This window comes from Barbus barbus (genome assembly GCF_936440315.1).
Source record: "Barbus barbus genome assembly, chromosome: 29".
Taxonomy (NCBI): Eukaryota; Metazoa; Chordata; class Actinopteri; order Cypriniformes; family Cyprinidae; genus Barbus; species Barbus barbus.
This window is the reverse complement of record NC_136757.1, coordinates 6,703,554-6,721,452: the sequence shown is the minus strand read 5'-3', so window position 1 is coordinate 6,721,452 and position 17,899 is coordinate 6,703,554. Positions and strand designations below refer to the sequence as shown.

The window sequence follows — 17,899 nt, the reverse complement described above, 5'->3', positions numbered from 1 at the left end:
AAGATAGTGGTTAAGTTTAGGTATGTTGTAGTATTAAGGGATCTAAAATATGGTCATGTAGAATTATTAATATTAAATTAATATGTGCTTTATAAGTAATAATAAACAGCCAATATGCTAGTAATATGCATGCTAGATAATACTGAGAATTGTTCCATGAAATAAAGTGTGACCTATATAGGTAAGTAAATTTTATATATAAAATAAAAAATAAAAAAACAGGAAAGAGAAAGGAGATTTCAGCTTGCTGCTTTAAAATCAAAATGGCATGAATATACATGAATATAGTTAATAAATGTAATTTACTTTTAGAGCAAATGTAGGTGTTTTACTTATATATACATGTTTATTTGGAAATGAGGGGATTCGAATACTTTAATCCACTGCATCAAGACATATTAAATGAATTTGAAATAAATAAATAAAAACTCAGTGTGTCCTCTCTGGATACATTGTGTCTATTTTAAGTGCCCCAGCAACATTGATAAATCTCTGCATATTTTATGCAAAAATCAATTTAAAACTGTTGAAACACATGGTTTCTAAAAAAGCTTAGAAAGCACAAAAGCTTGTCTGATAATAGGGCGGACTGAATTAGGATGTCTAAGTAACATTAAAGGCCATTGCACACTGAGTCCGAATTTTTCGTCCGACATTTTCGCACGTTGAAAAATAAATACGACCTCACGTTTTGTCAATCACGTTTGCACACTGCCTCCGAAATTTTCGTCCGTCAAAAAAAAATTCGGATTGGGTTCGATTTTTTGCGTTTTTCGCATCCGTATAAAGCATTTTGAAATGATTTGAGAAGGTGTTTTGACAATTCAGAGCCACCGTACAAGCGAAAGCCAAAATCCAAAATAGTGTCAGACAAATTAATACACTTCGTCTTGCAGCACAGAGCACTTTATGACAAACAAATTGCGGAATACAAAGATACAGAATATAAAGAACTGCTGTAGCCTATTTTTTTATGCCTGGCGCGCACCTTTCCGATGCCGCAGTTCGGTGTGTGTGTGTGTGTGTGTGTGTGTGTCTGTTGGTGTATCCACACCTCAGACAGTCTCTGTTCAAGATCAATTGGTTCACGGAAATTGGTGGTCTTTTTAATATGTGGATTCAGTATCGCTAGCAAAGTATCAAACTGAGGCACTGACATCCTGAAATAAACTTTGAATCTCTCGGGATAATCCCGCAGCGCTTTGATAATGAGGTGGAACTCTCCTTCCTCTCTGCGCAATCTAAGGATTGGATGGACCCAATATTTCCTTTTTCTTTTTTTAAAAAGAGAGAGGACAACAAAATCATCCTCACTGCTTGAAGACATTTTGTATAGTTTTGCAAATTTTTTCGCAACGGATTAATTAAAACGCATCGGACTCAGTGTGCAAGGTCTCTGTGCGTGACGAATTTTTAAGATTGCGAATGCAAAAAAACGCATGCGAAAATTTCGGACTCAGTGTGCAGAGACCTTAAGGCTGGACTTAGCAAAGGGTCAGTTGTAGTGATTGTCAAAGATTCAAGCTCTGCTGGTACAGAATCTTGAGCTCTGTTTGCACCTGTATAGACTGAATTTCTCATTTTTTAGAACACAAAGGTAAATAAACACATCATCACCATTCCTTCAGCATTCACCAAGCTCATTCCCTTCCCTTTTGCCACCTTGCATTGCTCCCTTCTTTCAAAATCTAGCCATTCCTCCGACTCCACTGCCAAACCAGACCTACCTGGAGGTGCTGATCTACTGTGTGGGCTTCTTCCTCATCTGTGTGATGGTGGTGACCGCCGTGCTGGCCAAAATGCACAGCTCGGCCAAGAAAAGTGACTTCAACAGCCAGTTGGCCGTCCACAAGCTGGCCAAGAGCATCCCGCTGCGCAGACAGGTAACAGAAAGTAGATAGGGGGTTTGATCTCTTTATCACTAAACATAAACGTCTCATTTCAACAGCTTCTTCTCATGTTAATGTTACCGTTGAACGTGTTGTAGCATGTGATGGATACTGAAAAGTTTCTCCAAAAAAAAAGTGCAGATCACCTTCAGAGGTTGTCTTGATCCAAAAAACAGTTTGAAGATATTTAATTATAATGTTAAGCAATGAAAATTCTGTCAGAGTTTTCAGCAAATATAATATTGGTCGCACTTTAGTTTAAAGACCAGTTCTCACTATGAACCAATTATTAGTAAAATGACTTTTGCCTCAGTAAACTCTTAATTGTCTGCTAATTAATAGATAGTAAGATAGTTGTTGAGTTTAGGTATGGGGTAGAGATTAAGGGATCTAAAATATGGTCATGCAGAATAAGGCATTGATAAGTGCTTTATACGTACTTTACTTGCCTTAAAGTGCTTTATAAACAGTAAATATGCTAGTAATACGCATGCTAAGTAACACGTTAATAGTGAGAATCGGTCCCTAAACTAAAGTGTTGCTCTGTTCCTTAAGTTACGATCACATTTGCGAAATTTCATGAGCAAAAAAGGCGAACATCTATTTTTTATTGTGTACTGATGTATGAGGCGTTTTCAAACCAAGCAGCACTGAATCTGCATGACCAACTTGAACGCATTGTGAAATTCACATGGATTCCTTCTGAAAAGACTTCATTTTACCTGGGAAGATGTATAAAGTCCCTTTCAAACCAGGCTGAGGTGAACTTGAACCTGTTGTGAAATCTGCATGGGGAAATTTGGAATATTCAGATCATGGATTCCTAATGAAATAAAGCTTTCATATGGCTTTAAAAGACTTTGAATATATTGTGTAATTTAAACTCAAGGTTATTGTCAATAGACTAGTGATGTATAAAGTCACTTTCAAACTAGGCAGCAGCAAAACTGCTTGACCAAATTGAACTCATTATGAAACCTGCATGGGGAAATTTTCACATGAATTTCCTGATCATGTTGATTCCTGTTGAATTTATTGGACTTTATTGCCCACAGTAATGTATGAAGTCACTTTCAAACCTAGCAACTCTGAATCCTTTGTGACAAACTTGAATGTTTTGTGAAACCTGCATGAGGAAATCATTTCATTTGCAAAAAGTAAATATGACCACACGTTTTTTTAAATAGCTTTTGCATATAATGCAAAACTGCTATTTGTTGGATAATGTCAGTGAGTATCATCTCATATATCGGCATCAGTATCTTTAGGTGCCTCTTGAGCTAGTATCTCACATACACACACAAGTCTTCATATGTGAATTTCTGTTGCTGTCTTGTATGGAGAGTAAGTTGTAAGTGTTTCCATACAGGTGTCTGTGGACTCCAGCTCATCCATGCACTCAGGTGGGATGCTGGTCCGGCCCTCGCGTCTGTCCTCCAGCGGCTCCCCTATGCTCTCAGGAGTCTCCGAATATGAACTGCCCCAGGACCCTCGCTGGGAGGTGGCCAGAGACAGGTAATACACACATACACACACACACACACACACTGTACTCCTCATTTGTTGACCATCTGATGCATAAAAATGCTAAAATGTCCTGGAGAAATGTTGGCTTTTCAACAGTGATTAATATTGTGTGTGTTTGTGTCTCAGGCTGGTTCTTGGGAAGCCGCTTGGCGAGGGCTGCTTCGGGCAGGTGATGATGGCCGAGGCTATCGGGATGGATAAAGACAAACCCAGTCGTGTCACTAAAGTGGCTGTAAAGATGCTCAAACGTAAGTGTTTTCTTCCATGTTGTTAGCCGACGGTTGTGTGTGTGTGGTGAAAAAATGGAAGTACGCCAGCAAACTCTGTCTGGATTTCAGTGTCTCATGAGGAATCTGATGGTCTGCTGAGCTTTCGTCTGTATTTCAGCTTGACCCTGAAGCATGTTAATCGAGCTTCTTGTGTCACATACCATACCAGAGCAGCTGTTTATTCTGATTCAGATTGTCTATTTCCCATCCTCTCCTCAGAGTGAATGCTCGCAAACATTAGCAAACACTCTAACTACTGTTTCCTGAACTAAGAGAATTTATTATTTCTAGTATTGTTTAGTATTATTTATATACTATTTTAATTCTATATTTTATTATTATTATAGTGTAATTAATTATAATAATATTAATATGATTGTATGAATTAAATCAGTATTAAATTAATTGTATTAATTAAATCAGACCACTATTAATTAGTGGTCGACCGATATTGTTTTTTTGACAGCAGATGCCGATATCTTGGAAAACAGGGTGGCCGATATAAAGCCGATATACATACTTATACTTTAGATGACAAAGTATTTTTCACAAATAAATATTTAATAAAAATAAAGAATTGATTCTGTTGATACATTGGTGAAACAAACTCGCAAACAAACTCCAAAACTAATTTTGTTTAGTTTCCACTCAAATAAAGTGCATTTCTACATTATTTTCTACCAATAATACAGTTTCCCTGAAAAATGCATCAAATTATGCAAATTAAATGTTGCAAACTGTTAAGTTGATTTCAAGTCGACACCAGAAATAAATGAAAAAGGAAAGCATAAATAAAATCACCCATCTGCGCGGTCCGTTTGTCCCTCACAGCTTAGAGGCTGAAGGTTTCGTGACCTGTCATACTAAGATATATGTGTGTTCATCAATATTGTTTTTATAGCCGACGCCACAGAGAAGGACCTGTCAGACCTCATCTCTGAGATGGAAATGATGAAGATTATTGGCAAACACAAGAACATCATCAATTTGCTGGGGGCGTGCACACAAGATGGTGAGTAAAGGATGAATTAAGGAGGGAGGGAGACGGGAGGGGAGATAATGCAATACGGCCGTAAATCATTTCATATTCCAAAATCAATTTGTTAGGCATGCTGCTTTTTGACTTCAAAAGGACAGGATGTTGTCATCAGTCCAGCTACTGTGATTGCACATGCTAGATAAATTTAACCCAGCTTCCTTATTGAATCATTTGTAAATCCTAGATTAAAAACAGCAGCCTCTTCAAGGCTACCCCCGCATAATATAAAATGCTAATTTGTTTTATTTTTTCGTGAATTAAGTACACTACTGTTAGTATTTTTTGTATTATTTAGAAGTTTTAGTATTATTTATTAGGGGTGTGCAGCGAAGCCAGTATCTGTATTTGTATCTGTAACAATCACAAAATTATTCGTGTCTGTATTCGGATAAAACCGGGAGTAGGGGGAACTTGAGTTATACTTGATAAGACCGTTATGTCTGTGATTTTACAGCCTTTTATTTTCGCATTTATCACTGAACAAATGCCGTGTTTAACTTTTATATCTATATACTGTGTATATATACTGTATGTGTATATATATATATATATACATATACATGATTCTAACGTTTATTTAAATATCTTCTAACAGTCGGAGGCGATACCGTATTTGGTGCAATCACGCTCACCCTTGTATAGGCAGTGTTTGGAGATGTAGTGTGGCATTGCTTCGGGGAATGCGAGTTTGAGTCCCATTTTGAGAGAGCTTTCATGACAAACGTTTAGTAATCATGTGAACACGACTGAATTAATTCAAGGTGCACTTTTTCATTACGTAGAACTCTTTAAAGCAGTCTTTTCTTGAACTTCACTAAACAAATGTGCGTGTGCCACGGAAACCAGCAAAAGATAAAGAAGCAAACGTGTAGGCCTAGTAGAAAATGTATTTGTATTTGTATCTAAGCTGATGATTACCCTACTCTTGAGAGAGAGTTTGGTTTTTGAGAGACTGAGATTTTTGATTGGTGAGCGCGCTGTGCTTATTCCTTTCATTCGTGTATTTGCTTCGGGCACACCCCTATTATTTATATACAGTTAAAGTATTTGTTAATATTTTGAAATAGCTTTTTTTACATTTTAAGTTTCATTTGAGTAATTTTGTTACTCAAAATAGTTTGTTACTCAGTTGTTGTTTTTTTATATTTCATTTTTATTTCAGTTTTAGTAATATTTGTAACTGATTTTTAAAATTGATTTTATTTCAGTAAGTTACCAAGGCAGCATTTTTGTATTTATATTTGATTTATTTTGGCTTTATTTACAGATTTATAATGAAAAAGCTTTCTAAAAGTTTTAGTTAACAATTGTCACATGTCCACATAAACATGAAGCCACACAACTGATTTCAACATTGATAATAATAAGAAATGTTTCTTTGAGCATCAAATCATCATATTGAATGATTTCTGAAGGATCATGTGACACTGAAGACTGGAGTAATGATACTAAAATTCAGCTTTGCATCACATGAATAAATTACATTTTAAAATGTATTAAATAGAACACCATTATTTCAAATTGTAATATTTCACAATATTACTTTTTTCCTGCATTTTAAATAAATGCAGCATTAATAAGCATAAGAGACTTTCATTAAAAAAGTCTTACCTACCCCAACTTTCATAAAATAAATGTTGTGGGGAAAAAGCTGTAAAATACATGTTTATTTAAATCACATTTGCTATCATTATATTGTATGATAGAAATACTGGCATTACAATGGCTTTCCACTAAGCTGCTCTCCAGACATCTTAATTAGTATTAGCCATTGCAAAGTTCATGTCGTTCAACCACTAATTTCGATCCGCTGTGTTATATTTCTACCTGAATTATGTGACTGAAGCGTTTTCATATGTCCATTGTCAGGTCCACTCTACGTCATTGTGGAGTTTGCAGCAAAGGGCAATCTGAGGGAGTATCTGCGTGAGCGTCGTCCGCCTGGGATGGAGTACTGTTACAACCCCGACCAGGTGCCTGTTGAGAACATGTCAATCAAAGACCTGGTGTCCTGCGCCTACCAGGTGGCACGTGGCATGGAATACCTCGCATCCAAGAAGGTGGGAATCTCAAATGCTTCTGTTCTCATATCAGTCAAATTAACATTTGATTAATTATTTGCTTGATTAATTTGCATGCGTGTTTTCTCTGTTGTAGTGTATTCATAGAGACTTGGCTGCCCGTAATGTCCTGGTAACTGAAGATAACGTTATGAAGATAGCAGACTTCGGCCTGGCCAGAGACATCCATCATATTGATTACTACAAGAAGACAACCAATGTAAGATTTTGGACTGAGACATAAGAAAAGTCACTTTATTAAAAATAAAATCATGTTAATTTGGTCTTTGATTGCGGTTTAAAGTACTATGAACATGTCCAAGCAGCTGCTGCTTGTCTGAATTATCATGCTTTATGACATGATTCTTGTCGCAATTACCGGTGGGATTTTCTTTGAACATGGTGATTGTTGTGGCAAAACTCGGCACTGTGCAGTTACTAGCGTTTTTTTTTTTTATCATGTTTTATCAATTAGCTAGGATTTTTAGCACATTTTAACACTGTGTAGCATTGTTTGGAGTCCTGTTTGCTAGCATGAGTCAAAAGAGCCAACCCCCATGTCTATACGATGTTCTGATGCAGGGACGTAAGCCATGCTAAATGGTTACTGGGGTACTCGGTTTGGTTGTTAGGCAGTGGCTTGGCAGCTGCCAATGATGATGCTCCAAAAGCTGCTTCCAAGTATAAATTATATAAAGCAACCCCCATGCCTCTATGACATTCAGATATGAAGATATGCCTCTTTAGGTTTGGGTTGCTAGGGTGCTGTAAGTGGTTGCTCAGGCTTGGCTTGATAGCTTCATGATGATCCGGAGAGTCTGGATCCCCCATTTCCTGGATCCTCATGTGCTGAGTCCCACCCTCATGTCTCAATGACAATTTGATCCAGATGTTCAATGGAAAATTGCTTCGCAAGTCACAATTGTAGAAAAAACACATGCTCAGTTCCTTCACCATTGTATGTCTATGGGCCACTTTTGGAGGGCTCTTCAAAAGGTACAACTTATACCTCAAGGGTACAACTTATACCCCACTGCGGAGTATGTCCTCGCACAACTTGCCAGCCTCTTCAAATGCAGTGAACCACATGTTTCTACGAAATTCTCACTTGGTGCAATGACCTGTCAAATTTGGTTGCAATGTTAAATCTATGGGATTTTTTTTTTCCTGCTGTGCGAACATTGTATGCCCAATCGCTTATAAAAGTCATAGCACACCTCTCCGCCTAATTCATGGGTCTGTGACAAACGGTGTGGGACGAGTTATGCGCCAAAGTCTGTATGGAAGAAGAATAATAGACAAGTGAGATGCTTCGCAAGCAAAACTAATTACAATTTCTTCCCAGCAGGATTTGAAGGCAGCATTTTTCACAAGCAGAAATCTCAGTTCTCAAACAGGTGATGAATGAAGTGCTTGTGTTTACCACAGGGTCGTTTACCAGTGAAATGGATGGCGCCGGAAGCTCTGTTCGACCGCATTTACACCCATCAGAGTGACGTGTACGTCTCAATATATTCTCTCAAACTCACTCGCATACAAAATGCATTTGTCTGTTAATAATAGTCATTCTTTGCATGTTAGGTGGTCTTTTGGGGTGCTGCTGTGGGAGATCTTTACTCTTGGCGGCTCACCGTACCCAGGTGTCCCTGTCGAGGAACTCTTCAAACTGCTAAAGGAAGGCCACCGTATGGACCGCCCCTCCACGTGTACCCACGAACTGTAAGACTGTTTTATTGCGGTATCTTCTGTAATGATGTGAGAGGTTTCCAGTTTTTAAACCCGTGTTCCTCTCGCAGGTATATGATGATGAGAGATTGCTGGCATGCTGTCCCATCTCAGAGACCCACGTTCAAACAGCTGGTGGAGGATCTTGACCGCACCCTTTGTATGACGTCCAATCAGGTGAGCCCTCCCTGAAGCTGCATCAGAACAGTTCGATAATCCACAAATCAGCTTTCAGTGCTTTACATGGCATTGTGTAACTGCTTCAAAAAAGCTGTTTGTATTTTCCCCTAATAAAATGTAAAAAACAGCATAGAAATATTAAATAACACTGGCTGTATCCGAAATCGCCCCCTATGCCCTCATTCACTATTCCCTACATTAGTCCACTCATACAGTTCACTTGAAGGAGTGAATGAAAACGAGTGAGTGAATTCGGACACTAATCATTTGATACGGGTAGCTCCAGTAGTAAGATTGAAGGATTTATGTCACGGAAATGATGTATAAACCCTAATAGTCAATTTACAATTAATTTTGTACCTGTGTTGTATTACGCTGTATTACGGCGTGGACGAGCGCTTCTAAAATGAATGGATGGATGATTCAGCTGCGGGCGCCATCTTCTGGCGAGATGCGGGAATTCATTCGGCGCGCGACTCTCACTACTTAACGCGTTTCGAACACTACTTAAAATGGCTGTCCCCTCAAATAGTGCACTATTTGAGGGTATAGGGGGCGATTTCGGATACAGCCATTGATAAAATATTTTAGTTGTTTTTATTATTATTATTATTATTATTCAGTTATTAATAATTATAATTAGTCATTAATAATGATCATAATAATATTTTAATCATCAATGATCATTATCAAGGATAATAAAAAAGTAATTATCCAATAATATTAATAATAAAACTTATTATTTTTATTATTCAGTAATTAATAATATTGTCAATAATAATGATAATAATAATTTGATCATCAATGATCATCATCAAGGATAATAAAAATAAATGACCTAATAATCATCATTTATTATTATTATCATTATTATTATTATTATTGTGGTTGTTCAGGGAATAATAATTATAAGTGAATATTAATACATGATCAAATAATAAAAATATAATAATAGCAATATAATAAAAAATTAAAATAACAAATCATTTGTTCTTCAGTAGTTGTAGTAGTATTATTAATAATATTTATAATTATTAGTAGTAGTTGTATTGTAGTAATTCAATAATTAATAATATTAATAGTCAATAATAATTAAATGATCAAATGATAACGTCAAACAATAAATATATAACAATAACCAAAAATGTGTTATTGAGTAGTTAATAATAATAATGTTATTAAATAACTACTACTACTAAGAATAATACAAATAAATGATCTAATAATAATAGTAATAGTCAATAATAAAACATTAGCAAATAATATTAATAATAAGGTAACACTTTAGCACAGGGACCTATTCTCACTATTAACTATAGCTGTTTTGCATGCTAGCATGCCTATTATTAATATATTGGCTGTTTATTAGTACATATAAAGCACATATGACCATATTCTACCGCCCTAATTCTACCCAAAACTTAACTACTTTACTAACTGTTAATAAGCAGCAAATTAGGAGTTTATTGAAAAGTTATAGTTAATGGTTTGTTAATAGCGAGAATTGGATTTTAAAATAAAGTGTGACCAATAATAATATCAATAATTTCTTTTTTGGATTAACAACAATAATAAATCATCTGTGTGTTTTACGTTTTCAGGAGTATCTGGACCTGTCTGTGTCTCTGGATCAGTTTTCTCCAAATTTCCCAGACACACGCAGCTCGACGTGCTCTTCCGGTGAAGACTCTGTGTTCTCCCATGACCCTGGCGCTGATGAGCCCTGCCTGCCCAAATTCCCCCCTCACCCCAACCGCGGAGTGGCCTTTAAAAAGCGCTGAGCTCCCCACCTTCAGTTCCTCTCCAGTGTGCTCCCTGGCTGGACTCATGAACTCTAGGAGACCATGCTTTGCCACAATGCACACTACAGCGCAGCCAAGAGCTGAAGAGCTCAGTACAGACTTCACATAATGAGATGCTAGTTTCACAGCTGGAAGAGAGCAAACTGGGCCTTCACTGTGACCCCATTACCTGTTGTTGCTATAAAGCTACAGGGCACTTGAGCAGAAAGTGGTACACGCGTGTTTCTCAAGACTCGTCAATATGAAATATCCTCCTGCCATCTATAATACAGAAAACCTTGAAGACATTACCGTCATCAAATGAGGAACAGAATGATGGATGTTGGGAGTGTTTATAATAACAAGGACTCTGCCCGAATGTATTTTTTACAACGGGCACACAGATTATCTGACTGACAGCCTTTCTTGTAAATACATCTAGAAATGTATAAATATGAATATATATTTACACTCTACCCTTATTTTTATTACACTATTTGAATTGTGTTGCTTTTTGTACCAGGATGCATTTATGTAGAACTTTTTGAAGTGTAGTTTTTTTGAAAGGGACGGCGAAAAACGTCCATGAGAATTGTCGATGAAATGATATTATTAAGAGCTGTTATGGCCAGTTTTGTTACTTAATGTTGTTGTCCTCTCTCGTTGATGCAGCTTGGCAGAAGTGGCTCAAAACTGCTGCTATCTTCCTGATGGAACTCAGTACAGCGTCAGACTTAAGCTATTATATAATATATGTATTGAAAAGGTTCTCTTCTTTGCGTCTTAAGCAAGTCTGTAACAAGTCGATGCAGTTTTGGAAAGATCGTAGGACAAAATGAAATTCTCAATGAACACAAATATATAAATCACCTCAAATGTACCTCAGAGAGAAGCTATAAATGTTTAGCTTCATGTAATGAGATGACCGTATATTAAAATAATGGTCAAATATGGGTAAGATCAACAGATCGCTTGTGTTACTCTACAAAACTGACATAAAATGCTGTCACAAAACCTTTCATACCGCATAAAGAACCTTGTAAATATCACTCTTGCTGATGAGTTTACAATGTAAATTGTGTTTACTGTGAAACTGACTCTCTCATTTTCCGCAGGTTAGTAGGGGTGATTAAATATTATAATGCATAGCTTACAGTGTAAAAGCCGGGCGTAGCCATTAACGCTTTATTAGCGGTGTGAGTGACCTTTCTTAGCGAGGTCCTATGCTACAAATGCACTGTTACAGTGTTGATTGGCTCCTTGCCAGCGGCTAATGCAGCGCTTCCACTAAACGTACTTGGCGCTACTAATTCCCACTAGCAGCTCACGCTCCTGCAGCCAAGACCAGCTTTGATTTATACAGTTGAAAATGTAGTTGAAGGTTGCAGAGTATACAGCAGTTTAAATTTAAGGCTGCTTGTCATGTTTATGGGACGGTTGCAGTAAATTTGAATTTGCGGAACATTGTTTAGTTCTGAGAGACGCAGCGCAGGTCAGCGGATATGGACTTGTGAAACACTGGTTGTATGTCTGTTTTCTCCAAAGGCATGCAATTATGATTGGGATTGTTGTATTGCAGTTTAGACAACACCAAATTTATGGCTCAAATGCATCAATAAATGTATCTGCTTTTATTTTATATGCAACAGCTTGTGTGGAACTCTTATTCTGAGTTGAAAGTGAGTGACTCCAAGGAATAGTTTGTCTAAAAATGAAATTCTGTGATACTCGACTTCTTATATTTCAAAGTTTCTTGGAAGAAGGATTTGTTAGACACAATGTTGTATCATAAAGTAGCATAAAATATGGTAACATTTTAGGTTTTACAGATTAAAATAAAAAAATGAATAACTGATGAAATATCAATATATTAACCTGTTAAAGTACTAAAATCTTTTTTTCTAACCTGTATAATAATAAAAAGTAGCTTTTCCACAAGCTAAAATAAATATTAATTTAACAATATAAGATGTAACATAAGACACAAATGATAATAAAAAATGAAATATCTATTGCATAAATGAAAAACCATAAAATTACGTGTCACAGAGGGAATTCTGGGAATATCAAGTCATGTTTTTTTCACTTAATTTACTGTAAAATTACATGAAATCTTAATTTTTTATTTTATTTTATTATTATTTATATAAATACATTGCAAATACGCCAAAAATAGCTTTAAAGGTAGGGTATGTGATTTCGGAGAGGTTAGCTTTGAAAGCATAAGATCCCACCTTTCCTGCAACTCACTCTCCAAAGCCACGCCTCCTCCAAAACACATGAACGGGCACAGACAGACCAGACGCTAACCAGTGATACAATGAGAGACAGCATCCGTGGAGGATTGAATGCAACGCTGTCAGATTACCTCATGTCTCATTCACCGGTGAGGAAGCATTACAGTACAAAATGCATAGTATTAAAATATTCTCGTTCGGTCTGCAATAGCCTTATGAACGCGCTGATGACATATCACGTCTACGCGAACAGGGTGCGTGGAGGTATGCAAATACATAAGTTGACAGGCAGGTAGGACAGCCTATCGTAGCCCTCGGACCGAAAGATATGATTGGACGAACAGTTTATGGTCCCACACCTTCCACAGATGACATAAATAACTAACCCTAACAGAAAAATCTTTAGTCGAGGGCAGACCAAATAAATGCATATAAATACATTTAGACCACTTACGGTAACTTAGTGATTGCTATCGGGATGTGATGAGACTTTCAACCAGCATAACAAAAAATGTTTTTGAACCAAATCCCCTACCCAGTGAGGAACGCCACTTTATTGCTGCTTTTTGTAGCCTGACAGCCTGTGACTGCCATTCACTTTCACTGTATGGAAAAGAGCTGCAAATTTCAGCCTGGACACCTTGATTATTTTGTTTCAGGTGTGTTTAATTAGGGCTGGACCTAAACTCTGCAGGACAGTGACCCCGCTGTCTTAAAGCATCGATGTTCTTGTGTGTGTGACAGCGGCGGAGGACGGGGAGGATGTAAAGTGAATTGTATTATCAGATTGGGCAGGTGGTGGGAAGTGGAGCCATCAGCAGGAGCAGGACAGCTGTGCTTGAGCCTGTACGTGTTAACTCAACAACGTCAGCAGAATTTCAGCCTTCAGCACAGAAAGTTGATGGGAATCCAATGTAAGCTGTGTACTTCCAAGCATTAAGTGTCACAGAGAGGGCAAGTGTTGCACAGTGTTGGGCCAAACTACTCTGAGCAGCCAAAAAAAATCAGAGTGCCCTAATAGTTTGTGTTTTAGTGCAGCAGTTGGAACATTAGTTGTGTATTTGTTGGTTAAGACTGCTTGTAAATATGTTATTCAGTTATTATAAAGCCATTTGAAACTGAGGGAATGGCATTTCCCTTGAATAAGGTAAAAACAAACATTTATTTTTGGTTCTTTTTCAATGAAGGGTCAATGAAAGTAGGTTTTCTATGAATTTTATATGAGATGTGATGTTTTTGTAACCCTTAACAATATTTGGGATATGTTTGGATACTGATTTGTGTTTTTTTTTTTCTTTTTTTAAATGTGACCCTGGACCAATCATATATATCTTAAGTGTTAATATTTCGAAATTGAGATTTATACATCGTCTGAAAGCTGAAAAAATAATCTTTCCATTGATGTATGGTTTGTTATGATCAGACAATATTTGACAGAGATACAACAATTTGAAAATCTGTAATCTGAGGGTTTCAAAAAATTTAAATATTGAGAAAATTGCCTTTAAAGTTGTCCAAATGAAGCTCTTAGCAATGCATATTACTAATCAAAAATGAAGTTTTGATATATTTACGGCAAGAAATTGACTAAACATCTTCATGGAACATGATCTTTAGTTAATATCCTAATGATTTTTGGCATAAAAGAAAAAACGGTAATTTTGACCCATACAATGTATTTTTGGCTATTGCTACAAATATACCCCAGTGACTTAAGACTGGTTTTGTGCTCCAGGGTCACAAATAAACATAATTTTTTTAATTTAAAAATAAAAAGTTAATGAAATGGTTAAGAGGGTTATTAGAATATAATAACTTTTCAATGAATTAGATTCATTGCTCTACTTATTTATTTCCACAGGACTTCATTTATGTGAGGCTGTTCTTGACATCGTGTCTCCTACGCCTCTCACACACCATCATTCACTCAGTCACTCGGTCAAGCAAGGACACTCTCAAACCAGTCAGTAGTTGTGATTCCTGTATTCATAACATTAATGAGCCGAGGTGTTGTGCAGAGCAGAAGCAACAGAAATAAATCAGCAGCTGTCCTCTATTGAGGCCATCCAAGCACCTGTGCATGGAGAATCTGATATCTCTGACTGAAACAGAGCGTCTTCACTGGGTGGAGTGCAGGGCCTTTATCGCAGTCTCTCATATCTTTACTCTCTGAAAAGGAAAATGTAGGGTTTGGAGATAAAGAGGGTATTTAGGGATCTCTAATCTTCAAAGAGCCCCAGATTGCTCTCTCTAAATGAAAGCCTCATGAAAGAGAGATTTTTTGTTTATTCACTGAATATGTTTATGGTCTGAGGTGGTAGACTTACTTTAGTTGTTTCTTTGTGAAAAATAAGTTTACACTTGAGCGTACTTGTTGGAGAAAGAAAATACTTTAAACGAATATACTTAAGTGGAAATTGAATGTATGTATGTTTTGGAAACATAGTTGCATAGTATTTGCCATTAAATCAAAATGTATCTAATTTATATTAAATACTAAGCCCATTTATGCCATTGAATTTAAAATAAAAAAGGTAATTGTGACTTTTTATCTCACTATTCTGACTTTATGTCTCACAATTGTGAGTTTATATCTGTAAAACTCACAATAGTGAGAAAAAAGTCAGAAGTGCGAGATTATGTCATGCTATTCTGACAAAAAGTCACAATTACATTCTTTTATTTTTTTATTCAGTGGTGGAAATGGGCTTCCATAAAATACAGTTATTGAATTTAAGATGGGTTTTTTTACCCACTTAAGTAGGACTTAATTACATCTAATTTCATAATTACTTCTATTGTCTTCGAAATATGGTTAAAGTGTATGTACTGACAAGCATTTCCATTACAGATAAAATTATTTTCAAAAACGTTTTAAATGTACTTTTCGTGTGCTTAATTATATTAGTCAACTCTTCAAAATAAGCGTACTTATTTAAAGCATGAAAAAAGATTATTATATAATGGGATGGTTCATTTAACACATGTAGAATGTTTGTGACACCAGGTCCCAACAGGAAATTACACTTTAGTACACTATATGGGGTAAGTTGTCACAGCTTTCAATGGTCAATTGTCCACTATACAGGTACATCTAAAACAAATGTGAATATCGTGAAAAAGTGAATTTTTTCTTGTAACTTATTTAAAAAAATGAAACTTTCATATATTTTAGATTCATTACATGTAAAGTAAAACATTTCAAAAGTTTTTTTTGTTTTAATTTTGATGCTTAGAGCTTACAGCTCATGAAAGTCAAAAGTCAGTATCTCAAAATATTAGAATATTTACATTTGAGTTTCAATTAATGACCATCCCTACAGTATAAATTCAGGGTATCTCTTGTTCTTTGAAACTACAATGTGACAGAATGGAGAAAAAAAAAAACCTTGGGAGAAACCAGGCTCAGTTGGGGGGGCCAGTTCTCAGTTCTGAGCAACAGTCCAGTTATTTTTCTCCACAGCCCAGGTAAGACGCTTCTGACGTTGTCTCTGGTTCTGAAGTGGCTTGGTAGCCCTTTTCCTGAAGACGTCTGAGCGTGGTGACTCTTGATGCACTGACTCCAGCTTCAGTCCACTCCTTGTGAAGCTCTCACAAGTGTTTGAATCAGCTTTGCTTGACAGTATTCTCAAGTTTGCGGTCATCCCTGTTGCTTGTGCACCTTTTCCTGCCCAAATTCTTCCTTCCAGTCAACTTTGCATTTAATATGTTTTGATACAGCACTCTGTAAACAGCCACCCCTTTCAGTAATGACCCTCTGTGACCTTGTCAATGTTCGTCTTCTGGATCATTGCCAAGTCAGCAGTCTTCCCCATTACTATATAAATAAAGGTGACTTGACTTGACTCAGTGGTCCAAAGTCCTCTTTTCAGATGAAAGTAAATTTTGCATTTCATTTGGAAATCAAGGTCCCAGAGTCTGGAGGAAGAGTGGAGAGGCACAGAATCCATGTTGCTTGAAGTCCAGTGTGAAGTTTCCACAGTCAGTGATGATTTGGGCTGCCATGTCATCTGCTGGTGTTGGTCCACTGTGTTTTCTGAAGTCCACAGTCAACGCAGCCATCTACCAGGACATTTTAGAGCACTTCATGCTTCCTTCTGCTGACAAGCTTTATGGAGATGCTGATTTCATTTTCCAGCAGGACTTGGCACCTGCCCACACTGCCAAAGGTACCAAAAGCTGGTTCAATGACCATGGTGTTACTGAGCTTGATTGGCCAGCAAACTCGCCTGACCTGAACCCCATAGAGAATCTGGGGTATTGTCAAGAGGAAGATGAGAGACACCAGACCCAACAATGCAGATGACCTGAAGGCCTTTATCAAAGCAACCTGGGCTTCCATTACACCTGAGCAGTGCCACAGGCTGATACCTCCATGCCACGCCGCATTGATGCAGTAATTCATGCAAAAGGAGGCCCAACCAAGTACTGAGTGAATAGAAATGAGCATATTTTTCAGAAGCCTGACATTTCTGTTTAAAATATCCTTTTTTTATTGATCTTATGTAATATTCAAATTTTCTGAGACACTGAAATTTGGGTTTTCATTATCTGTAAGCCATAACCATCAAAATTTAAAGAAATAAAGCCTTGAAATATTTCACTCTATGTGTAATGAATCTATATAATATATGGGTTTCACTTTCTGAAATAAGTGACAAAAAATATTGACCTTTTTCACGATATTCAAATTTTTTGAGATGTACCTGTATTTCTATATGAGAAAGTCTTGTTGCGGCACTCTGGCAAATGCAGGGCTTTTTGATCTTTACCCATAGGTGGGCCCTGTTTTGGGTCAGTGACCCCTTGACTGAGTAGTGTGTGTGTGTGTGTGTGTGTGTGTGTGGCTGCACTGCTGACTGGAGTCCATGCGGAGCTGAATCGCTGGTGCAGAAATGACAGAAAGGCCAAACAGGGTGCTCAACCTGTCAATCAATCTGAAATCCTGTATTGTTTGTTATTTCCTGTTTATTCAGAATAATGGTGAGCGAAAAACAAAAAGAGTGGAAAGAGAACCAACAGAAATCTAACAAAGAAATCAGCAAAAGATTGTAAGAAAACACTGTGACAATTTAAACTATATAAAAATCCTAAAAGTCACTTCTAGCTAAAATGCGAGTCCAAAATCCATAATAACACTTCCTCTTAAGTGTTATTAACACTTTTTCATAAGTTAAAAAGTCCATCCCCTG

General features: G+C 36.9%; 1 protein-coding gene across 2 annotated transcripts in view; it reads left to right on the top strand.

Annotated features, from left to right (window-relative positions):
- Positions 1 to 12,114, top strand: part of LOC306849631 (fibroblast growth factor receptor 1-A) — a 47,572-nt gene extending 35,458 nt beyond the window's left edge. For both annotated transcript variants that reach the window (XM_079384804.1, XM_079384803.1), the window contains exons 9-18: positions 1,693 to 1,883; positions 3,259 to 3,404; positions 3,543 to 3,664; positions 4,587 to 4,697; positions 6,594 to 6,784; positions 6,882 to 7,004; positions 8,213 to 8,283; positions 8,366 to 8,503; positions 8,581 to 8,686; positions 10,291 to 12,114. In XM_079384804.1, coding sequence (XP_079240930.1) covers positions 1,693 to 1,883; positions 3,259 to 3,404; positions 3,543 to 3,664; positions 4,587 to 4,697; positions 6,594 to 6,784; positions 6,882 to 7,004; positions 8,213 to 8,283; positions 8,366 to 8,503; positions 8,581 to 8,686; positions 10,291 to 10,470 — 1,379 coding nt within the window. In that variant the 3' untranslated portion in view covers positions 10,471 to 12,114. The remainder of the gene's footprint in view (positions 1 to 1,692; positions 1,884 to 3,258; positions 3,405 to 3,542; positions 3,665 to 4,586; positions 4,698 to 6,593; positions 6,785 to 6,881; positions 7,005 to 8,212; positions 8,284 to 8,365; positions 8,504 to 8,580; positions 8,687 to 10,290) is intronic.
- The last annotated feature ends 5,785 nt before the right edge of the window (positions 12,115 to 17,899 follow it).